Genomic DNA, 25,284 nt, shown 5'->3' on the forward strand with positions numbered 1-25,284 from the left:
AAAACTCAGAAACAGTGTCCAATCCCAGAGGTTGAGCCCCTGGACTGGCATAAAAAAAGGCACAGATTAGAACTGATTATTATGAACACCATTTATCATGGGCCTGACTATGTAGGCGGATGCAGTAAAAGGCAGGGCCAATGGCCCAGATATGTCCCTCCCTCCCTTAGTTTCAGACTTATGCCTGCAAGTTGGATGCAGAATCTTGAGAGAACAGTCCTTCAAAGCTTGTCAATAGTTCTGTTTATTGTTTATATACATAATCTGATAAAGTGAGTCTTCTTGTATTCTTTGTGAATCCCTTTCTAGGGAGTCACAAAGGCAACAAAGAAGCACTCTTTGCTATTTTATTGGTGCATTTTGTTTTTAAACTTGGTACAGTGTTAAAGTCTTAGGGATTATGGTTTTATGTCCAGTGATCAAAGACCTTCAGTCTAGAGAACACCATATTCCCTAGGCTATAGAGAAATGTCCAAACAGTGATTTGAGATGAGATTTATGTGTTTATGATTATGGCAGAGTGGCTTAGTGGACTCAAGCCATAGCACTGATTCCTATACTCAGTAGAATGACCTTGGGTAAGTCACTTAATCCCTCTGTGCCTTGGGTCCCCCTTTTTTTGGTACTAGTAGAGGCTTAAGAAAGCCACAAGAAATTCGCTCTTGGGTTAAAGAGAGATGCATTTCATCCCTTCCCCAGCCTTGGGACCTGATAAGACAGGACAGGTCATGGAAGGTTTTATTAGGGCCTTCAGCTCCAACCCTTGCCCCTGAGCATTCTGGGACTCAGGATGTGGAGGGCGTTCTTTGGCAAGAATGTGCAATCTAAGTCTAGAGGGAGGTAAGACAGCTCAAATACTTGGCCAGCCTTCTGGCCTGTGGGGGTTATTTTTAGATCCAGGGCAGTGTTTCACACTGGAGCATTGAATGGCAAGGACTGCTGGGTAAGTGTTGAGTTGGGCCAGGACAGGGACTCAGGCCAGCCCTGGCTTAGTATAGTAGAGACATCTTAGCCTTGTTTGCAGTGAAGCCAATGAGTAGAATATGGCAGTCCGCATAACTGAAACATTTAGCAATTGGTTCTTTTATTTATTTTAGTACTGGTCCTGGACCGAAACTGAGGCCTGGGAGCGGTCCTTGAGCTTCTTTTGCAAAAGACTAGTTCTCTACCACTTTGAGCCACAGGTCCACTGCAGGTTTTCTGCTGGTTAATTGGAGATAAGAGTCTCATGGAGTTTGTGTGTGTGTGTGTGTGTGCGCGCACACACGTGTGTACATGTATGCCTGCCTGCCCAGGTGTTGGTCCTGGGTTTGAACTCAGGGCCTGGGGATTGTCTCTGTACTTTTTTGCTCAAGGCTAGCACTTTATCATTTCAGCTACAGCTCTACTTCAATATATACGCACACACATATAGGTGGTTCATTGGAGATAAACATCTTCACAAATTTTCCTGCCCAGGCTGGCTTCTAACCATGATCTTCAGATCACAGCCTCCTGAGGAGCTAGGATTACAGGCGTGAGCCAGCAGAGCAAGACTTTGATAAATGCTTCTTGAGTAGTCTAGAACAGAGTGGTAATGTTGAGAAGAGAGCAGTGCAAGTGGCAAGAATGAAACCACGAGTCAGTATCATAGAAAGTTCCAATTTGGTACCTGCGAGTTTCTGCACCACTAAGTGATCTATGAGCTGATGTGGGATTCAATGTCCATCAGTGCTGCCCTCACACATAAGGCACCTAAGAAACGGGAGCATAGACGCCTGGAGCTCCTATGAATATTGCAAATCAAGTCATTTTCCAGATGAGGTCATTACAGCATATTTGGTTTGATGTCTTATAATGGTGGCCATTTCCCGAGGAGGCTTCACTGTTTTATACTATTAGAGAATATTTCTTTAATATATATACTAGCTCCCTGAAGGTTTCCAGGGCAATTTTTCTGCCTTTCACGGTGTCCCACCCTGTGCGGCCTGTGTGGTTGCGTCCCTGAGACGCATGCGCAGTCCTGTTCATTCTTGGCTGAAATGCATCCACCCTTTTGTGGTCTGAAACCCATGGTGTGGCCCTGTCAGGGTGACGGTATTCAGTGTGCAGAAAGTACTTGGCAGACCTACAATCCACAGACTAGTAGAAATACCACTACTGTCCAACTGCTGAGAGCCAATGTAGTGACCCATTGAAAGTGTGTGTGTTTTTAGGCAATGTGAACACTTGAAATGTGGTCTTGGAACTTGATAACTATGATTGTAAATGTTTGCACCCTTAAATCATCTCAGTACGGCCCTGATTTGGGACTTGCATTCTGCCCTCTTGACTACTAAAATCCATCAGGATGATCAGGACATGGAAAGGTGTCCTGGTAGGGTGGACATTCTTGGTGACTACTACCCTGCTACACTCGTTTATGTTCTAGAAACGACAGTTCCTGTTGATTATTATCCAGTTTTTTTACCATGTCTGATCTTATTGCATGAAACATATGACTTCCAGGTTGGGCACTGGTGGTTCACGCCTGTAATCCTAGCTACTCCGGAGGCTGAGGTCTGAGGATTGTAGTTCAAAGCCAGCCCAGGCAGGAAAGTCCATGAGACTCTTACCTCCAATTAACCACCAGAAAACCACTTTGAGCTGTGGCTCAAAGTGGTACAGCACTAACCTTGAGTGAATGAGCTCAGGGACAGTGCTCCGGGCTTTGAGTTCAAGCCCCTGGAGTGACAGACAGACAGACAGACACACACACACACACACAGACAATATTTTCCAAACCTAATATCCAGGATAAAAATATCACTCCAGGGGCTAGGAAGGTGGCTCAGTGGTAGAGCACTTGCCTTGCATGCATGAGGCCCTGGGTTCGATTCCTCAGCACCACATAAGCAGAAAAAGCTGGAAGTGACGCTGTGGCTCAACTGGTAGAGCGCTAGCCTTGAGCTGAAGAGCTGAGGGACAGTGCCTAGACCCTGAGTACAAGCCCATGACCAACCAAAAAAAAATCTTATCTTTTTGCTGAGAAAAGCATGTGAGACACCTGGAACTATTAAGGAAAGGTGGGTAATGCCAGTAATGCTGCATGTTTTCCAGTTTTAACAAGTTTGTGTCCTTCACTATTTCACCCTCTCCCCCAACCAATATCAGTCAGTAGTAAGTTTAGATGATCATGGAAAATGAACTCACTCTGAGTTTTGTTTGTTTAAAGGACGTGGTGCTTCCCAAGATTTAGTACTCTAAAGAGATTTCCCTGCCACCATTTGTATCCAGCATGATAATGAAAATCAAATAAATTGGGTATGGACAAGTTGTCAAAATTCCGATCATCTCCAAACCCACAGGTTGTCAAACAGGTAGTCTTCTAGAAGCTTGATAAGGTATCATCATACCTAAGATGAAAATGGGTAGACTAGACACTTGGTAGAAAGATTCACAGAAGACACAGTGTTTCTTGAGAGCAGTGTGCTCATTTTTACACTTAGCATTTGGCCCTGGGCCTCACATATTTTAATTAGACAATAAATGCTTGTTGAGTGATTAGAGAAGGGGGGAGGAAAGCTGATGGAGATGTAGGAAAAAAAGGCATGTGTGGTAATGGTGAAAGGTTGATGAAATTCTCATAGAAGGATGAAGTTTAAAAAAATGAGGTGGAGACCACTCACCACAACTATAGTTGAAAGAAAAATGTGAAGAGAGAAAGAAATTTGGGAAGTTGTTTAATAAGAAAAACAACTGTTAAAAACTGACTCGGCTTTGGGGCTAAAATTCCACAACTAATCAGGATAAATGCTCTCTGCCCAGCAGCCTGAGTAACTAATAAAAATAATTTTTTGAATGAAAAGACATCAACAAGTTCTGTGACTTTCCTCAGAAGACCAATAGCTTGGGCTGGGGAGGTGGCTCAGTGGTAGAGTGCTTGCCTTGCATGCATGAGGCCCTGGGTTCAATTCCTTAGCACCATATAAGCAGCAAAAGCTGGAAATGGAGCTATGGCTCAAGTGGTAGAGCACTAGCCTTGAGCCGAAGAACTGAGGGACAGTGCCCAGGTCCAGAATTCAGGCTCCATGACCGACACCTTCCCCCACCCCTAAAAAAAAGAAGAGCAATAGCCACCTCCTACTATCTTACCTCCCCTCCCCCCAGTTCTGAGACTTGAACTCAGGGCCTGGGTGCTGTCCCTGAATTCTTTTGCTCAAGGGTAGTACTTTGCCACTTGAGCTCTAGCACCATTTCTGGTTTTCTGGTGGTTCATTGGAGATACGAGCCTCACAGACTTTCCTGCTTAAGCTGGCTTCAAACTGTGATCCTCAACCTCCTGAGTAGCTAGGATTACAGGCATGAGCCACTAGTGCCTGCCTAACCCATCTTTTGCCTAGGAGGACATCTAGCCATCTATTCCAAGCCCCTAAAAATAAGTTGATCATGTTCGCAGTCACTATATTAGTAAAATGTCTTGATACAGACCGAGACTGTCTTGAATTTCTGAGTTCCAGAGACGCGCATTTCTTCGCTGTGTTCAGAACTTTGGATATTCTTAGATTCTTCAGGAAACATTCACGTCTAGATGTCTTTTAGGGAGTGGAATTTGGGTTCTGATCCTAAGAGGTGATTATGTGTTCCTTTTACCATTTTTGAAAGATATAATTCACAGGCAAGTTATTAAAAAAAGGGAGGCTCTCTGATTCGTATTTACTGTTTCATTCTGCTTTTATAATGATGTTTGTGTATTGACGTTCCGAATGCTCTGTCTAAATTTTAGGTTGAAAACAGGAAGGAGTGACTAAATTTAAGTGTGTTTCCTTATTGGAGGAATTAAATCTCTTGTTTTGGAGTTTGTTTTGTTTTGCTCATCAGTCCTAAATTTAAACAGCATTGTTGTTCCTGGTGGCCTGAGATGTAGCAAAAAGTTTGTGGAGAGCAATAACTTGTGTTAAATCATTCCAGAGAGAGTCCTTCACTCCAAAATGCTTCTGCATAGCAATTCCTTGCAAAGCTCAACATGGGTGTGGGGGGGTCTGGTCATGGGGCCTGAACTCTGGGCCTGGGCGCTGTCCCTCAACTCTTCATCTCAAGGCTAGTGCTCTACCACTTGCGCCACAGCACCACTTCTGGCTTTTTTCTTTTTGCTTATGTGGTGCTGAGGAATCAAACCCAGGGCCTCATGCATGCAAGGCAAGTGCTCTACCACTGAGCCACCTTCCCAGCCCAAAGCTCAACATAGATTTAAGGTTTTATTCTGAAGTATCTTGACCAATATTTATCTTCAGTGTTTGAATAAAAATAATATAATACATAATGCAAATATGCTCATAGCAGCATAATGTACAGCCACCAAAAGGTACAAACAATCTAATTATATGTGTATGTGTGTCAACTGACAAAATGGCTCAATAAAACATGGCACACCCACGTGGCAGAATATTATACAGCTCTAAAAAAGACTAAGATGCAACTTGGATGACTTTGGAAAACATCAAGCTTTGGGGCAGGAGTAAGTCCAGGCCGTTCGGAAAGACTATAATGTACCTGATTGATTCTTTAAGAAATGTCCAGAATCAGCAAATCTAGAAAGGCAGAAAAGTGCTAAGTGCTTGCCTGTGGCTGATTTGGGGGGTGGAGAAGGAGAGAGGGAGATGGAAGTTTTAGGGAATCTCTTTTATAGTGGCATCTTCTCAGATTGTATATGGGGATGGGTATACAGCCCTGTAAGTATACTAAAATTCACTACCTTGTACACTTTGGGACAGTTGGATGGTAAGTGCATTCAAATTGAATTCAAAAAGTGCCAGGGGTGAGGAACAACAAGCTACATGTCTGCTAGCACATTGCTCTCCCAAATTTCAGCTTCACAGTGCTCTAATGTCTAGCCACAGGGTCCTCCTGGCTGACAAGGAATGAAAAGTTCTTGGGCTTAGCCCCAGGATATCAACATTCTTCTCCCTCTTCTCCTTCCTCCTCCTCTTCTTCTTTTTCTTCCTCCTCCTCTTCTTTTACTGCCTCCTCCTCTTCGTCATTTTCTTAGTCCTCCTCTTCTCCTTCTCTTCTCCCTCCCTCCTCCTCCTCCTCTTCTTCCTCTTCCTTCTCTTCTCCTCTTCCTTCCTCCTCCTCCTTTTCTTTTTCCTTCTCCTCCTCCTCTTCTCCCTCCCTCCTCCTCCTCTTCTTCTTCCTCTTCCTTCTCTTCTCCTCTTCCTTCCTCCTCCTCCTTTTCTTTTTCCTCCTCCTCCTCCTCGTCCTCCTCGTCCCCGTCCTCGTCCTCCTCCTCCTCTTTAAAAACTTAGTGTTAAGATCTTAAGTTCCTACCATTGGAAACTCGACAGCAAAGTAAGCATTGACTTATACACAGCTGAATTTTCTGCCTCCAGCATATGAAAGTGATGTGTGTGTGTGTGTGTGTGTGTGTGTGTGTGTGTGTGTGTGTGTGGACTGTATATCCTTTCCCCAATGAAAGGACTGAGGATACTTGGGGGGGGCAAGACATCAAGGACCTATGTCTTCACATGAAACAAATAAGTAAATATGTAGAATAAATAAAATCTTCCTGGCCCTGTTGAATAAGGACAGGCACAGGTGTATGGTTAATCCCTCTTACTGAAGCAGACTAGGTATCGATAGTGAGCTAGCCCTGCTTCCCCACACCAGTGCTCTGTCATGATACCTAATACTACCTACATTTACCTTCATCTGTACCCCCGCCTTTTTTTTAATCTGTGGTGGGGCTTGAACTCAGGGCCTGGGTGCTATCCTGAGCTTTTTCTCTCAATGCTAACACTCCACCACTTTGAGCCACAGCGCCTTTTCCAGTTTTCTGGTGGTTCCTTGGAGATAAGAGTCTCATAGTCTTTCCTGCCCAAACTGGCTTCTCACCATTATCCTCACATCTCAGCCTCCTGAGTGGCTAGGATGACTGGCAAGAGCCCCCAGTGTTCAGCCATTTGCCTCTATTCTGCCAATTGCCTGATAGCTGACTTTCTTATTCTCTGTAGCTGTGCGACACTGCAGACCTTGTAGGGTGCAAGGACCCCAGTGAGCCCCTGGCTAGACTCATTCACCCTTCAGAGAGGAAACAAGGAGTTTACAAGCTTTTACTGAAAAGTCATCATTGTGTGGCTTTTCATGAAATCAATATTGTGTGTCATCACAGAGGGCTGTTGTCAAGACAGCTCACAACAGTGGATGTTTGTTCCCTCCAGAGACGCTGGCAAGATGGGAAGCTTTTCATCCGCTCTTTAGCAAGGCATTTCTCCGGAGGTTTTTAGCATCTGATCCTTGCTAAAGAAGGCGGAAATGTTAAGAGGGCATTTTCTAAAGAAATGATCTGCAAAGATCACTGCTAAGTGCCATCTTTGACCACATACATGTTCATGTATAAAATGCTTTATGAGACTGGCAGCCGTGATGCATTTATATCCGAGTTTAATCTCCCAGGCAAGGCCAGTTAAAGTCGTAAAACGGGTTGTAATTGGTTCTTTGAGATGTTGACCGTTCCTCTTGTGTTTGTATTACATATGTTGGCATTGTAAAGTGGCCCACTGGTTTCTTGTCTGCCCTTACATTTCTCTTTCCTGTCAATATTCTTTTTTGGGAGGGTTGGTTGTGGGGACTGATTGAACTCAGGGCCTGGGTGCTGTCTCTGACCTTTTGTGTTCAAGGCTAGCACTCTACCACTTGGGGCCACAGCTCCACTTCCGGTTTTCTGGTGCTTCATTGGCGATAAGAGTCTCACAGACATTCCTACTCGGGCTGGCTTTGAACCATGATCCTCTGATCTCAGCGTCCTCAGTAGCTAGAGTGACAAATGTGAGCCACCAGCACCTGGCTTCCTGTCTATATTCTTCAAAGTATTTGTTGCCATGATTGTATTTAATTTGTTTTGAGGGAGTCATTTCCTTGCTCAGGATTCTGCTTTATTTTTCTCTTTTGACACAGAAGAGCAACTTTTATAGTGGTGCATTCTAATGCAATGCACAAGAAAAGGCATAATATAATTTATGCAGCTCTGTGTTGTTGTTGTTTTTTTTTTCTCGTCTTCAATGTTATCCAGATTTTGTTCCATTTCTTTTCCCTGAAGCACTTAATGCATTTACGAGGAAACTAGCAGTGGCGCTGCTCTGCTGTATGCGGTGGGTTCTGTTTTCTAAGGCATGTGGTTTGAGAGTTGGCTCTACTTAAGCATTGTATTTATTGTGTTCATTGTGGATATTCCAGATCAATTATATCCACCAAGCTCAAGCCATCTTCAGAGAAATGGATTTAGTGGGATGATGTGTATTTTAACAGTATCTCCCTTCTGTCCAGTTAAGAAATGGTGTTTGAAGAAGTAAATGAACCTATTCCAAGAAATAAACCTTCATTCATTACTCATTCATCCATCTCCAACATGGGACTTAAACTCACTTCACATTCTCCCTTGTCTATTTTGCTCAAGGCTGTTGTTCTACTACTCCAAGCATGCCTCTACTTTTGGCTTTCTTTTTTTTTCTGGTTAACTGGAGACCTGTGGGATTTCATGGTCTGGCCTTCAAATGGGATTCTCAAATCTCAACCTCCTGAATAGCTAGGATAATACAGGCCAGAGCTGCCAGTGACTGGCAGTATTTTAATACATTTAACTCATCTAAATCTTCACTGAACTCTTCATTTAACTCTTCTAAATCTTCCAGTAATCTTCTAGTAATATGAGCCAGCTAAGTTGTGTGATGGCTTTTGAAAGGTATTGCAGCCTTCCTTCACAAGTCAGTCCCTCTGAATTAGTCTCTAGCAAGGATGCCATACTCAGGTGATAGGAAAATGAATGTTCCCTTTTGGAACATTTTCTAAATGCATACCAAATGAACAATTTCCCTTAAAAAAATCTCATAGGTTTAGCTCTTTAAGTATATCTAGAATTTTTCTGTACCTCTTGGATTTTTAGTTTTACCCAATAGTTGTCCTTGTTTGTGCCTTTAAAAATAATGACTTGTTGGATACCAGTTCCTCACATCTGTAATCCTAGCTACTCAGGAGGCTGAGATCTGCAGATCACGGTTCAAAGCCAAAGCAATTTGTGAGATTTTTATTGCCAATTAACTACCAAAAATCTGAAAGTAGAGCTGTGGCTCAAGTGGTAGAGAGCTAACCTTCAGCAAAAAAGCTCAGGGACAGCACCCAGGCCCTGAGTTCAAGCTGCCAAAAAAAGGGGGGGAAAAAAGGAAAAAAGAAAGTTACCTTGCTCCATTAGCAAAGAAAATAATTTGAGTAGAGGATTTTTTCCAGAAAAAATTACCCTTTTACATATACTATACTGTCTTTACAGATATTAAACATTTCAGTGAAAAGATTTCTCAACCATTCGTTCCTCTGACTTTTTCAACTGAAGGATTCAAACCATCATTAGTAAAGTCATTTGGTATGGTGCTCTATGTCACCATGGCCTTAGGGCTCTTGGAAGGATGAAGAACTATTAGCCCCTGAGCTACATGGCCCTAGACTGCTTTCCCCACTGTCCCTTCTGCCTTTTCAGTCGTCAATTCTGCTGTCATTGATTTGGGTTCACTTTTGGTTCCTTGGGCAGAACTGACTGTCTAGAAATCAGCCAGCAAGCAGCATTTGGTGAAATAGGCAACTAGAGTGTTTGTGTGCAAAATTAAGACTACAGCCCAGAGGGTATCTACAATCTTCTACAGCAAATTTCAGATTGAATGTCCCCTTCCCCTGCCCCCGCCTCCTTTTTTTTCTCTTTTTTTCCTCCTTGGGGAAGAGGGTAGGCCAAGATTTCCCTTGCTTATTGCATGATCCCAAGCCTAAAGCATTCATTGCATAAGCATGAGCTAGTAGTATACTTCTGGGATTGTTTATTGAGTAACTTTATTAGATCATAGGTGACAGAAGGTGCCATTCAAAGCCTCCTCATGTGCTTGGTTAAAAGAAATAATATTGCACTCTGAACCTGAGTTTATTTTTTATTTTGATTATTTTGGGGGCCTTTCACTCAAACCCTCTCGCTTGGCTTTTATTTTGCTCAAGGCTGGTACTTACCATGTGAGGCATATCACTACTTTCTGGCTTTTTGGGTGTTTAATCGGAAATGAGTCTTTTTCGTTTAGATTGGCTTAAAAAATGGTCCTCAGATCTCAGCCTCCTGAGCAGCTAGGATTATAGGCATCAGCCATGCTTCCAGTCATAATGAGTGGTCTTTACTTTATGAGCCTATCAATCTTCCATAACACCCTGTTTGTTTTTTTAATAATGTCATACAGGAAAACCCATGTAATAACTTTTGGACATTTCACCTCATATCATGTTGTTGAGTTTACCTGTGGTGTGATCACTATTGGCACACGTATTTATTTCATGTTTCCTTGGTGCTCTAAATTCTATGTATCTAGGTGCCTGAGGTACTGTTTCTTCTTTCTTGCTAGTCTCTCCGTCTACCAGAGTCTAGAAGTACTTTTTGGAGAATCACTTGGCTTCCCTCTAAATTTACCTGCATGTCTTAGCACATAAGCACTATGCTGGAGACATTAATTTTTCTCTCATTCACATCTTGAATCTGAGATCTGGGAATCACAATTCAGAGCCAACCCCGGCAGGAAAGTCCATGAGACTCATCTCTAATGAACCACCAGAAAACTAGAAGTGGCGCTGTGGCTCAAAGTAGTAGAGTACTAGCCTTGAGTACAAAAAAAAAGCTCAGGGACAGTACTCAAACCCTAGGTCTGGCAGGCACGCACGCACTACACACACACAACACACACACACACACACACACACACACACACACACACACAAAACAATGTTGAGTATCCCGAAGGGAAAAATCTAGTTATCAGTGTAAATAGCCCTACCTCATTTGACAGAGCTAGTTGAGATATAAAGTATTAGGAGGTTGAAGGGGTGATAAACTGACAGACACTCTGGGGGTCAATAGACTCCCATCAGCAACATCAAAAAAAATCAGGGCTTAAAGGGAGCTGTCATCACCATCTTTGTTCTCCCTTCCTTTGTTGTGCTGGGGACAAAACTGCCTTCATCTCACCATAGATTTTTTTTTTTAAAGTTTGTAGTTGACATACATTTATCCTTAAACAAGTCTTAGCTTTCACAGTCATCTGCCTTTATTTCACAAGCCAGAATGTTCTTTCACCACAAGGATTGGCTACTAGGAAGACAGCAATCGTTTGGCAGGGCAAGGCAGTTGTTTAGGCACAAAATATGAAGTCTGTGTGAAATGACTAATAATTTCATCTGTTTGACCTAAACGAATGACAGGTCCCCAAGAGTCAACCTTTACTATTTTGTCTGTCATGTCATTTCAAAGTGCCTAACAGCTGTTGAAAAACTAACGATTCTCTAGGCTGTAATCCTAGAACAATATTGACAGATGATCGCCTTCATCAAGGGACCATTTTGTTTTGGAGAAAGCTACGTTGCCATTTTGTCTGTAATGGTCAGAAATGAATGCTTTCCTAAGACTAGTAACAATAATAGGGATGGTAATATTAGTGGCAATGAAAACTCACACTACTTCCATTGGCTAAATATAGCAGAATCCTGAAAGAAAGGATATGTATGCCTTTTGAGTAAAGTACCCTCTGACATGAATATTTATGATATTAGCCATTACTTTGGGGTTGATGTTGAACCCAGAGCCTCTTACATGCTAGGCAAATGGTCTACCACTGAGCTATACCCCCAGCTTACAGGTGCTATTGACTGGAGTTCTATATACATTTAATAGTTCCAACAACTCTATTCTTGTTTCCCTTTTACACAAGATAAAGTCGTTTCAGTGAAGACAAGAGACTTGCTCCAAAGTCACATCTGGTAAGCAGAACAAAGCCACACTTAAGCCTCTATATTTTCCCTACAACATGGCCCCTCCTTGGCTTAAAGGCACAGAACTGAAAGCATGCAATAAGTGGCTCATTACCGACCTTATTTTAATATGCATGCCCTGTGTAGTTAGGTAGCAAATTATGTTCCAGACAAGCTTTTCTGTTTTTTTTTCTTTCATTCTTTTTGAGTTTCTAGCTTGCTTTCTTTTTGTCATTTGCGGGGTTTGAACTTAGAGCCTGGGTGCTGTCCCTGAGCTCTTTTTGTTCAAGACTAGTGCTATAACCACTTTGGGCCATAGCACCACTTCCCGTTTTCTGGTTGTTAATTGGAGATAAGAGTCTCACAAGGACTTTTCTGCCCAGGCTAGCGTCGAACCTCAGACCATAGCCTCCCAAGTAGCTAGGATTACAGGTGTGAGTTACCAGCTCCTGGCTTGTCTGTAGACTCCTCAGATTGAGGGTTCTTGGTGATGTTAAATGAATTCAGGCTATTGGTCCATACATAATCTGACTTTTCCTTTGTTGCTATTCACTGGTAAGATAAAAGAAAGTTTGGATTCTATATGCTATCCTAAGGCTACAAATGCGGCAGGATATTAGAAGAGATTTAACCATTAAGCAAAGTTTGTTGTGATTATACTTAGTTTTTGGTCCTGGGGACTAAACCCAGGGCTTTGCACGTGATAAGCACACTGAGCTACATGCTCACACCCACGTGATATTGTCTTAAAACATAGGCTCATATTCTAATCGTCCCTGACAGGATGTATTTGCAGTGAGAAATTATAAAATTATGAAAGCTCTTCTCATAATAATGAAATAGTGCCATTTTATAAGATGTTCTTTTTTTACCCATACGTCATCCTCATTCTTGTGTGTGTGTGTGTGTGTGTGCCTATGCCTGTATATGCCTGGACTGATGCTTGAATTCAAGGCCCTGTGCAAGCTTAGCTTTTCAGCTCAAGACTAGTGCTCTGCCACCTGAGCCACAGCTTCACTTCCGGCTTTTTAGTGATTAATTGGAGCCCCAGCTAGCTTTGAACTATGATCTTCAGATCTCAGTCTCCTGAGTAGGCGGTTTATAGGCCTCAGGTACCAGTACCTGATTTAATTATGCTCTTTTGACTCAGATTAAAAGGTAAAATTAGGTAGATAAAAAATAGCTCCGCATAGTTTATAATCCTTACAGCAAATCAAGTAAGCTATTCTGTTCTTTCATACTTGTACTTCCTTTTTTTTTTGGTGATAGCCCTGGGTCTGAACTCAGCCTGTGTGCTGTCTCTGAGCTTTTGTGCTCAAAGCTGATGCTCTACCACTTGAGTCACCGCTCCACTTACAGGTTTTTGGTGGTTAATTGGTGATAAGCACTTCACACAACTTTCGGCCTAGGCTAGCTTTGAACCATGATCCTCAGATGTCAGCATCCTGAGTAGCTAGGATTACAGAGATGAACCACCAGCATCTGCATTACTGGTATTTTTTAAGATATACTACACTATTTTCTAGTTCAGACAGATGAGCACTGAACTGCCCACAAGACCGCCATTTAATTCAGTTGTCATTTGTTCATGTGCTGGAAGCACTTTTTAAAAATTGCCCCTTGTTGGTTACTATGGGGTCAGGAAAAACTAGAAGCCTGTTGTGTAAACATGTTTGTGTCTGCAGGAGGTTACTTTATTTTTTATTTTCCTTTGAAGTCAGTTTAAGTGTACTCTCAAAATCAATCTTGAACTATATGCCATTATTCATCTTTACATAGGGTAAAACATCTTCAAGGAAAACAGCCAAAAGCAAGTACATTAAAGTGACTTATTATTATTATTATTACTATTCTGGCAAAGGTCCTGGTACAAAATTGGATCCCTGAGTTTTCCAAATGAAGCTGTATTTATTGCTCTTTTTCCCTAAGAAGGGCCATTTTAATAATTTTTGCTATCACATCAAAGACTCTTCATGATAATTATAGTCAGTAATTGTGGTAGTAATGCTGTGTGCCATCTGCAGACTCCATCCCTCTTGTAAGGATGGAGTTGCCATGGTAACTGAGGCCCTGGTACCTGAGGCCCTGGTACCTGAGGCCCTGGTACCCATCCCCCTGAGCAAGTGATCTTCCTACTATTGGCCACTTTCCATTTCTCTCCCTTAGCCCATTCTTTTCTCTTGCTCCCCTTCCAAGATGGTTGCTCATTCTAGATTAGTTGAAAGGCCAGAAGAATAGCCCACAGTTTGGGAGGTGGCAAGCGGGAGTAATTGAGATCAGTTGTTCAACCACATGAATTGCATTATGAGTGAGCCTGTGACTTAAAAGTTATGAGGTGGCTGGTACCTGTGATCTTAGCTATTCAAGAGGCTAAGATAGGAGGATCATGATTTGAAGCCAGCCCAGACAGGAAAATCTGTGAGACTGTTATGTCCAATGAACCTGGGGGGGTTGGGGAAGCAGGCTTAAAGGGAAAAAGCCAAGCGGGAGTGCAAGGCTAAGAGTGCGGTTCCTTAAAGATTATTTGGAAGTAACAAGGAAACCCACTTATGTTGGAGATTCGCCTCCTGAGGCTGGAAGAAGGAAAGAAGCGTCTTATGGTATCCAGTGGATATCTTTTTTTCTCTTTCTCTGAGGACATCCGCGATGGCACAGAAGACAGTCACCAAATTGCCACGAAAGGGCCAGATGCTGGTAGCCCTCCACCATGGGAATCCATTTTGACCCTGTGAGCCTGGTCTTAGTGGCTGTTTTAGAATTGGCCCTGCCATTCTGTGTTGTGGCTTCCACTTGTAATCCCAGCTATGCAGGAGCATTGTGATTCCTGGCCAAGTAGGGCAAAAAGTTATGCAACTCCCTTCTCCGTCTCCCAACTGGCCTTGGCAGCCTTGCTTTGTGATCTCCACTCTTGGAGGCTAGGAGTAAAAAGGAGGGACGAGGCTGCTGGTTGGAGGATTGTGTTCTGAGACTACTCACCATGCCAGACAGAAGGATGGAAATCCTTACCCAAAAATTAACTGTCCAGCCAACAAAGAAAAGGAAGGGAAGGGGGCTAGAGATGTGGGTCAAGTCCTAGAGAACCTATTTAGCAAGCTTGAGGCCCTGAGTTCAAAATCCCAGTACTGCCAAAAAACAAAGAAAAGAAATGATCCTGCCAAGGCCTTTGTCTATGAAAGAAAAATGGCTCATGACTTGGTGGCCCCAGGCCCATGTATGCAAATAGGCACCAATAGTCTGGTGGTAGCCGTTGGTGTTTTCTTGCTAGGTTGCTTTCTATATGTAGTTGAATAGATAATATAAAAAGAAAAACATCAGGGATGGAGTAGTGCAGAGGGAAGATGAAAACAACTGACAAAGAAGACTGAGGAGAACTGTACACATCGTCATTTCATAGGCACCTTTGTATTTGGTTTTTCCTCCCTCTTCAAGGGCTTGACATTGACCTGTGGCTCCTTCAGATCCACTTGGATGGTTGTGAACCCCATAAGGGAATTTGGGATCATTTGTTCATCTACAGGCATTCTGTTAAAAAAAACGAGCCCAGTGAGAATGAGAAAGTCATATTTGAGTGAAATTCAAAATGGATGCCACCAATCATTGCCTGCTCCAACCCATTCCATAAGGACACCCTCCCCCCACGTGCCCCTGCCCCCATCCCCAGTACAGTAGAGTGCCAAGAGCCTTTTATGAATACTGACTCTTTGGCAGTAGCTTCTGGAGCATTTGTATCATCTCTACTATTATGATTCCTGTCCAGTCTTGGGGGTAGAGATTGCAAGTGTGCAGAATAGATGATCAGACGGGATGGTAACGTGGGATTACCAACAATGAAATCCTCAGTTTAAAGTCAATGAGATTGTGCATGTGCATTTCAGGCCCTTTACTCTGTTTGCTTTTGGGTTAACATTTGGTTTAGCATTTAGTTGGTGGACCTCACTTTTAGCCAGTGTTTGGTGCAGTTAAAATAGGGACCTAAAATGTTCTGAAATTCAGTTGAGTTTTTAATTCACTTATCTCCCCCCTGGTTGTGGGGCTTGAACTCAAGGCCTGGGCCCTGTCCCTGAGCTCATTTGCTCAAGACTAGCACGCTACCACTTAGAGCCACAGCTCCACTTCTGGTGTTCTGGTGGTTCATTGGAGATAAGAGTCTTAAGGACTTCCCTGCCTGGGCTGGCTTTGAACCACGATCCTCGAGAGTAGCTTGGATTACAAGCGTGAACAACCAGCAGTGGGCTCACTTATGATTTTAAGAAGCACCGAGAAGCCCTGCTTGATTTCTATCTGGAGCAGTGGAAATAAATCATTGTTGTAAGCGCCCTGAAACGATCTTCCACCATTGTAAGACTTTCCAAGGAACAGCTCTAAACTCTTCCAACTACACTTACATAAAGTTATGCTTTGAAAAAAAATGTAATAAAAATGAGTTTGAAATGTATGTATTTCTGATTGGCTTTCTGCTCATACCTTGTAAGATTAGTGAACCTAAAAATAATTGGCAGCCTGAAGTCCTCTTATAGCTATATTTTGGCAAGGTTCTGCAAAATGCTAACTAGCTGTGTTTCTCCTACTGATTGGTAGGTGATCTCAAATCATACATCTGCATAATGACTGTAATTTATGTGCTTTATTATTAAGGTTTAGGTCAAATGACTTCAAGCTTTCGATGTGCATAGCACATTATGTTCAGTCATTTTACTTTTTTTTTCTTTTGGAAGGGAGATGGATGGATTAATGTATATATTGTCCCACCTCCAGCTCCTAGGATTATTAAAAAAAAAAGCCTTTAGAGATTTTCTTTCTCTGCTCCCATGAAGCAGTGTATTGTATGTTCTTCATGGTGTTCATAGGTAGCTTTGAGTAGCTGAGGGTCCTATAGAAACCTCCATTTTAGCTTGCTTTGTAGCTACATGCATTAAGACCTAAGAAAGGAAATGGAACTATTTTGGTAATGCTTTAGACTAACAGCAAGGGAATTGTTTTACTTTCACAATAAATAAAAATTAGAAAAAGGATAAAGTAGCAATTGAGGGATTAGGAAAATTGCCCCAGCAAGTAATGGCTTAATGTAACTTTCTAATATTAGAATTACATCAAGTATTTATATTTTTTATAAGCATAGTGAAAACCCACCCCCAACCACATGTTTTTACTCTTCTTAAGTGTGTGTGTGTGTGTGTGTGTGTGTGTACTTTATTTGTATTTAAGTTTTTGTACTGGTCCTGAGGCTTGAACTCAGGGCCTGGGTGTTGTCCTTGGGCTCTTTTGTTTTGTTTTGCTTTGTTTTGCGGTTGTTGTTCAGGATTAGCACTTTATCAGTTGAGCCACAGCTCCTCTTCTGGCTCTTTTTCATACTTCATTAGAGATAAGAGTCTCTTGCCCAGGCTGGCTTTGGACTGTGATCCTCAGCCTCCTGAGTAGCTAGGATTACAGGCGAGAGATGTGGGCTTCCAGTTCTACCTTTTTTTTTTTCTACTTTTTACTTGTTATGAAACTAAAACATTTCCCTTTCTTTGGTCTAGCAGGGATGGGGAGCCTATTTTCAGCCAAGGACCATTTGGATATTTATAACATTTGTAGATCGTACAAAATTAGCAATATAGGCAGATGCCCTTGGGCTGACATTACCAAATAGTTGTGTTGGTTTTTTTTTTTAATTTTTTTTGTTTTGTTTTTGTCAGCCATGGGGCTTGAACTCATGGTCTGGGCATTGTCCCTGAGGTCTTTTGCTCAAGGCTAGTGCTCTACCACTTGGAGCTACAGCACCACTTCCCTTCCAGTTTTCTAGTGGTTCATTGGAGATAAGAGTCTCATGGACTTTCCTGACCCTGCTGGCTTTGAGCCATGATCCTCAGATCTTAGCCTCCTGAGTAGCAAAGATTACAGGCGTGAGCCACCAGTACCTGACTCATTACCAAAGTTTTTGAGAACTTTGTACATCCCATAAGCCAGGGATTTCCGCCTCCTACAAAACATTAACAAAAGAATTTTAGTTACAGGTAGATACCATCACAACTGGCCTTCATGTATGATTATTGACCAAAATTCATACTTTAGTTTGATTGCATTTGGTTTTTCTTTTGTGAACAGTTTGAGAGATAATTTATAGAACAAATACTTCACCCATTTCTAGTGTACAAAGATTTTATATATGTTCTCTGTTGTGCCTCCATATCCAAAATCAATTTTAGATCCCTGAGCAAATAAACCCTATACCTTTTAGCCATTAATCATCCCCCCAAAATTAAAACTTGGGCAATTGCTTATTCTACTTTTATGTAGTTATACTACTATTGGCTTTTCACATAAATAGAACCATGCAATATGAAATTTTGTGATTGGTCATTTTAGTTACCAGTGTTTTGAAATTCAGCCACTATGTCACATGCATCAAAATGTAATTCCTTCTTAGGACTGAGTAATATTGCCCTACACAGATGAACCACATTGTGTTGAATAATTCCATGGTAACAGAAATTTTGCTATTAGCAATAGGGCTGCTGAAAACATATGCAGACACATTGTTTTGTGGTTTTCTTAGATTTTTCCTTAATATCATTATTGTCTAAAATCCCATTTAGGACAACACACTCTTATCATTCTTTTCTTTTTGCTTGTGTGTGCATGTGTGCATACCCACATGTGCCATGAATGTGTGTGTTGGTCCTGGGGCTTGAACTCAGGGCCCAAGTGCCACAGCTCCACTTCCAGTTTTCTGAGTTAATTGGAGATAAGAGTCTCATGGACATTCTTTGCAGGGCTGGCTTTGAGCCGTGATCCTCAGATCTCAGCTTCCTGAGTAGCTAGGATTACAGGTGTGAGCCATGGGTGCCTAGCTAGCTGTGCTTTTTAAATGTGTCCTTGGCTACCATGCACACCACTCATCTACTTGGCATGTCTTTCCTCCATATTCCCACATCCTATTCAGATCACCCAGAACTTAGAGGCTGTTTTCTTTATAACCCAAGTGAAGCACTAGAGATATAAAATCATTAGTCTCTTAGGTTTGCAATTCACAGTGTTTCCAGTTTGTTCTTCAATATTTCCAATGCAGCCCCTTCCCTTCCCTTCCTTTTAGACCCAATTTATGTCACTTGTATTTCCCGAAGGTGTTTGGTTGCTTGCTTTATTGGTTAAAAAAAAATTCAGTCTGGGCACATTGCCTGTCTGCCTTCCAGATCACACTGGTACAGGCAAGCCTGTGTTCTCTGCCAGTGTCTTAAAATGATTTCTGGCTGCCATTTCCTCCATTTCAGATAGAGGAGGGGGAGTAATCCCTAGAGATTTTCCTGGTTATTTTTGCAAGGAGGTGGGAGGTGAGGAGCTTAACACCTTAGTGGAATCTATGAACGATTTCTCTAGAACTCCGTCATCCTACCTTTGAAAAAATGGAAGGATTGGAGAGAACTAATTTTGGGGGGTGGGAGAAGATGGCATTTAGTTGGATTTGAAAAGGAAATTGAGAGTACTATATAGAAACTGTTTGCAAAATATAGTTGAAAATAGTCATCAATGAGCTGAAGGCTGACTTGACAAAATAGTCACTGTTTATAATAATCCATGGCAAGGTGAGTATTGGGCACCTGAAATACACGAATGCTACCTGTAGCTCATTGTGTCCTAAGACATCAGAGCCTGGCGTTTGGTGATAGAAGCAAAGGAGAGATAGACTGAAGGACCCACATTTTACAGATTGTTCACCCCAATCTTAAAGGATCCAATGGATTGCTCATAATATTTAATGCCACCTTCTAAATGCTAAAAAGGAGAAGGGGAAAAAAAGAACCAATACACACTTGGCAGGATTGAGTAGTAATTTATTGTGATTGGCTTTGTCCAGCTTTGAAAACTAAGGCATTGATATTAAGAACTAAAGAGAAATTACATAGAGCTGGTGTGATTGGGGGGGGGGAAGTTTGGTTCTTTCTAGTGATTTTTGTTTTGTTTTGTTTTAAATGCCATAAAGCTTTAAAAGCATGCTTCATTGGATCTTATCCAAATCTCCCAGGACAGGCCTAGGAGACCTTTTTTCCTATTGAGGGCCACTGACCCACAAAGAAAAGAAAAGAAAAGAAAAAAAAAACTAATCAAGGGCCATGTATAAAAAGCAACTTAATTTATGTGTCCCCTTAGAAAAGCATAAAGCCCTCACTTTACCTGTTTTTTAAATTAAGAACATGGAACTCTGATTGAGTACAACAAATAAAAACCTGTCAGTTTCACATTCTGTTCAGTTAAGAGGTGGAGTGGAGTTTTTTTTAAAGACAATTGGCAGTGTGAAGAGAGGATGGAAAGCCGTTGAGAGGAGCTGAAGGGCCTAGAAGAGATAGAGACAGGAAAGTATGTGTGTTCACGCTCATGGTTGCAGGGAATAAAAGAGAATTGTACTTCCTAACTATTGTCTATGGAGCTGCTCGATTCACTGGTGAACTGCCATTGTCAACAGTCTGTGGCTGGAATCCTGAGACCTGTCCAAGAATATTTTTTTGTGGGGGAGAATAGAGAGTTGCACTCAGTTCCTGGATGTTGTCCTTTCGAACCCCCACTCTCTATCCTCTATCCCCAAGGCTGGCAGTCTACCATTTGAACCACAGGAATATTTCCAGGATTTTTTTTTTTTTTGGTGGACTTGACTGCCCAAGCTGGATTCAAAGTCATCTTCAGATTTCAACCACCTGACTGGCTGGGATTATAGGCATAAGCCAATAATTCCTCTGTGTGTGTGTGTGTGTATGTGTGTGTGTATGCGGTGTGTATGCGTGCTCGCGCGCGCTCGCGCATGCATGCTAGTCCTGGGGCTCAAACTTAGGGCCTAAGTTCTGTCCCTGAGCTTTTTGCTCACTCTACCACTTAAACCACACATCACTTCCAGCTTTTTTTGTGTATGGTACTGAGGAATTGAACTCACGGCTTTGTGAATGCTAGGCAAGCACTCACACTCTACCACTAAGCCATATTCCCAGCCTTGTCCCTGAGCTTTTGTGTTCAAGGTTAATACTATACCACTTGAGCCACAGTGCCACTTCCTTTTTTTTTGGTAGTTAATTGGAGATAACAGTCTCAGGGACTTTCTTGTCTTGGCTGGGTTTGAACCTTGGGCCTTCAGATTTCAGCTTCATAAGTAACTAGAATTATAGGTTTGAGCAACTGGTGCCTGGCATAATAATAATTCTTTTATTATTATTATTATTATTATTGCCAGTCCTGGGGCTTGAACTCAGGGCCTGGGCACTGTCCCTGAGCTTCTTTTGCTCAAGGCTAGCACTCTACCACTTGAGCCACAGTGCTACTTTTGGCTTTTTCTGTTTATGTGGTACTGGGGAATGGAACCCAGGGCTTCATGCATGCTAGGCAAGCACTCTACCACTGAGCCACCTTCCCAGCTCCTGGCATAATAATAATTCTTTTTTTTTGTGGTCCATGTTATTACTTATTTTATTTTATTTTTTGAAATTTTATTTTATTTTATTTGTGAACATACTGTACAGAGGGGTTACAATTACATGGGCAGGATAATGCGTACATTTCTTACCAAGCATTGCAGCCTCCTCCTTTGGTTTACCCTTCACATCCCTTCCCAGCCTCCCCCCTTCCCCCCCAAAATATATTTCTTTTTTTTTTTTTGATCCGGTCGTGGGGCCTGAACTCTGGGCCTGGGCGCTGTCCCTCAGCTCTTCAGCTCAAGGCTAGCACTCTACCACTTGAGCCACAGTGCCACTTCCGGCTTTTTGCTTATGTGGTGCTGAGGAATCGAACCCAGGGCCTCAGGCATGCAAGGCAAGCACTCTACCACTGAGCCACCTTCCCAGCCCAATAATAATTCTTAATAAATGAAGGATGTGCATTCAAAAGGTGCTACCACACAGTGCCTACCGACCTGTCTCAAATCCATTGTGTTCTCCTTGAGTTCAACTCAGCCCAAAGGAAAAGCCCGGGCCTCTCTCATAAATCAGCAGTGGAGAAGATCACTAGACTTGAAAAAAAAGGGAGGTGGTCCCTAGAAAGAACAAAAAAAGGGCATTTTTCCTTTACACACTGCATTTTAGAAGCAATATAAAACACATAAAGGAGAATGCCTTTCAAATAATATGTATTCCTTGGTTTTCAAAAGAAACCATTAGGGTGATTAAAGTAAAAATAGTCTCAAAGGTCTTCGTTTCTTTAAGATGTTCCTCTTTGCGGTGCTGAAGATGGTAAACCAGGGCATCCTGCATTCTACCATCCAGCCTCACCCCGCCCCCAGGCCTGAAATATTCAAGTGAAAAGAAAAAAGAAACAACTCAAGTTCTCAGAGATTCTTACTAGAACCCAGCTGTCATGGGAAGTTCCAATCAAGTCAGTGCCTCTTTTCCTCCTTGTCCTTCTCATCAACATGAATTGATGGTGGCATCGAATCCCCAGTTAGTCTTAAGTACGTCTTGGGATTTCATTCAGAAGCTTGTCTTAAAGCTTGCATGTGTCTCAGGGCTTTTGGCGAAAGGAAAAAAAAAAGATCAAATTACATTTTCAAGGAAGGCTATTTATAAATGCAGACAGAAGAAGGGATGTGTGCAAGACTATGTGGCCCAAGGTGTAGGATGCTTGAAATGAGAGAATGTTCCATGGAGGAGAAGATGGCATTGCCAACCGAAACATGAGCCAAGGATCACCCCTGTGTTCTTCCTTCACCCCGGGCAAACCTTTCATCACTGTACTTAAGTCTTCCTGGAAAGAGCTTGTCCCTAAGATGAAAGTGTACTCGGCTTTTTTTTTCTTTAAATTTTTTTTTATTAGGTATTGCCAAAACAAAGATGTACTCTTATAAGCAGGTCTGCCTGAGATGGGACTGAAGGCCTCGGTGGCTGAATTATGCGGTGGATGGGCGCAGCCATGCTGGGCCTTGTACTTGTGCCAGGGTAAACGGCCCTGATTCCTTTCAGCAGGATAGCAGTGAAACTGTTGAAGGCTCCTACCCACTTTTGAAGGGTGTATTCTCAGTGTAAAATTCCTGTGGGTAATTTTTAAACCTCACGGCGTCTAATGCCTTTATTCAATGGAGAAAATGATTCTTCACTGTTTTCTTGATATTTTCTGGTCTCCAAGTCCTCTGTGTGTGTGGAGGGGGAGGGTGGAAGGAGAAATGCGCATGTGTACATGCATGTAACTTCCCATGCACACTGGGGACGGGGGAGGGGAGAAAACATGGGCTTTACCTTTGACCTTAGAAACCTATTTTGATCACGTGAAATAAGACCTGATATTCGTGAACCTTGTAAAGACTAGATGAACAAAGTCATGAATGATTTTTGCCTTAGATATTCAGTGCAGATCATCTCAGCATCTTTGCAGGACCAGGGAGAACAATCTAGATGATCATGAGCCTTTTTTTTAGCCCATGACAATCTTTTAAAAAGTATTTGGTCTGGGCACTGGTGGCTCACACTTGTCATCCCAGCTATTCGAGAGGCTGAGATCTGAGGATGGTGGTTCAAAGCCAGCCTGGGCTATAAAATATTGTTGGACACATGGGGTGTCTGTACCCTTACGGAAATGAAGCAGAGTGTGTGCACACTAGTCAAACCCTTCCCTTTTGCACTTGATAGAGATTGACAGTCCTACTTTTTATCTCCCCAGGTGATCATCTGAAGATCTGTCCCCAGGGCTATACCTGTTGCTCTCAAGAGATGGAGGAGAAGTACAGCCTGCAAAGTAAAGACGATTTCAAAAGTGTGGTCAGTGAGCAGTGCAACCATTTGCAGGCTATCTTTGCTTCCCGGTACAAGAAGTTTGATGGTATGTGATTCAAGTCATATTTCAGAGCTAAGTGTGGTGGCACACACCCATAAGGCCAACTACTCAGGAGGCAGAGGTAGGAGGATCGCAGTCTGAGGCCCACTTGGGCCCCATAAACAAACTCAAGCAAAAAAGGCACAGCCCAAGCTCCTCTGTTCTCTCTTTGTATGTCTTCTTGTAAAATGTTTCCTTATTGACTACCACAGGCAATTTAGCCAAGTGGCTTTATTGCTAGAATTTTTTTTTTGCACTGGCATCTGTATAATAGACATTATTGAAATGTGGTCAATAGGAATTAAAAAATGAAAGAAAGAATAGATTAGTTCAATTTAGATGTGTTTCCCTGCACCCCTTGGTGGATGTAACATAATATTGTTAATGCAAGTCATGAGGGGGAGGGTAGGAGACACCTAAAACTTCCTAATAAAAAGCAAGCATCTGAAAGCTACCTTACTATATAAAAAATGGAGAGATTCTGTACATGCTGGACTTCAGATTCAATTTCCAACTGGATTCTGAAAGACAACTAGAATTCCTCACAGCTCTACAGAACGCAGGCTGAAAAAGCTCAGTTGTGGAATGGCTTTGCAGCCCCGGTGAACCAGTGGCGCTGTGCCTGTCGTCATTAGTAAGCAGGCTTCCACCCCAGCCTCCTTCTGAACTGGGCCTTGGCCTAATCTCCACCATGGAAAAGCCGCAGTGGATTCCATTCAAATTCATCCTGTTAGACATGGCCTCTCTCCGATACCCCTTATGTCATAGTCAAGATATAACCAAACCTGGTGTAGTGGCTCATGCCTGTAATTCTAGCTACTCAGTAGGCTGAGATCTGAGGATCATGGATCAAAGCCAGCCAGGCCAGAAAAGTCTGTGAGACTCTTGTCTCCAACTCACCCATAGAAAACCGTAAGTGGTACTATGGCTCGAAGCGGTAGAGTGCTAACCATGAGCACAAAAACTTAGAGACAGCACCCAGACCCTAACTTCAAGCAACCATGACCAACCAAAAAGCAAAAAGAAAAGAAAAGAAAAAGAAATAGCCAAGCTCAAGCCGCGTTACAGATAACAGACTTTAAAAAAAAAAAGAAAGAGCAGGAGGCTGGGTACTGGTAACTCATAAGAGTAATCTTGCCTACTTAGGAGGCTGTGATCTGAGGATTATAGTTCAAAGCTAGCCTGGTCGGAAAAACCCATGAGACTCTTATCTCCAGTGGATCACCAGAAAACCAGAAGTGGCACTGTGGCTCAAGTTGTAGAGCACTAGCCTTGAGCAAAAATACTTAGGGACAGCACCCAGGCCCTGAGTTCAAGCCCTAGGATTGGGGCGCACGCACACACACACACACACACACACACACACACACACAAAATGAGGTCCAAACACCTCAGCATTTTCCCCCCTGTGGTGTTTGTCACTCACTATGAAGATGGTTGTGGGTAGATTTAATTTCCATCAGAATGATTTCCTTTGTGCCTGTTTTAAAAAGGCCATTCTAATTACATAGTACCTTTGAAGCATGCTTTTCTTGACATTATGTGTAGTGAAGAAGTACCAGGCAAATTTTCTAGATGTGAAATGTCTTTGAGTATTTCTGCAAAGGGCCGGTTACCATGGTGAGAAGTTAAGACTTAAATTAGATTTGGCATAGCTGATAAGGCACAACTCAGCTATTACAACAGGTTGCACTTCAAGTGTTCCTTTTGAGATTTGTTATTTAAAACTTATAAGTCATTTAA

General features: G+C 42.3%; 1 protein-coding gene across 1 annotated transcript in view; it reads left to right on the forward strand.

Moving 5' to 3' along the window:
• Nucleotides 1–25,284, forward strand: part of Gpc4 (glypican 4) — a 137,193-nt gene that overhangs the window by 49,149 nt on the left and 62,760 nt on the right. Inside the window, exon 2 of the mRNA XM_013018145.1 lies at nt 23,389–23,547. Coding sequence (XP_012873599.1) covers nt 23,389–23,547 — 159 coding nt within the window. The remainder of the gene's footprint in view (nt 1–23,388; nt 23,548–25,284) is intronic.

Source organism: Dipodomys ordii, unplaced genomic scaffold (assembly GCF_000151885.1).
Source record: "Dipodomys ordii isolate 6190 unplaced genomic scaffold, Dord_2.0 Scaffold38, whole genome shotgun sequence".
In the NCBI taxonomy this organism is placed as follows: Eukaryota; Metazoa; Chordata; class Mammalia; order Rodentia; family Heteromyidae; genus Dipodomys; species Dipodomys ordii.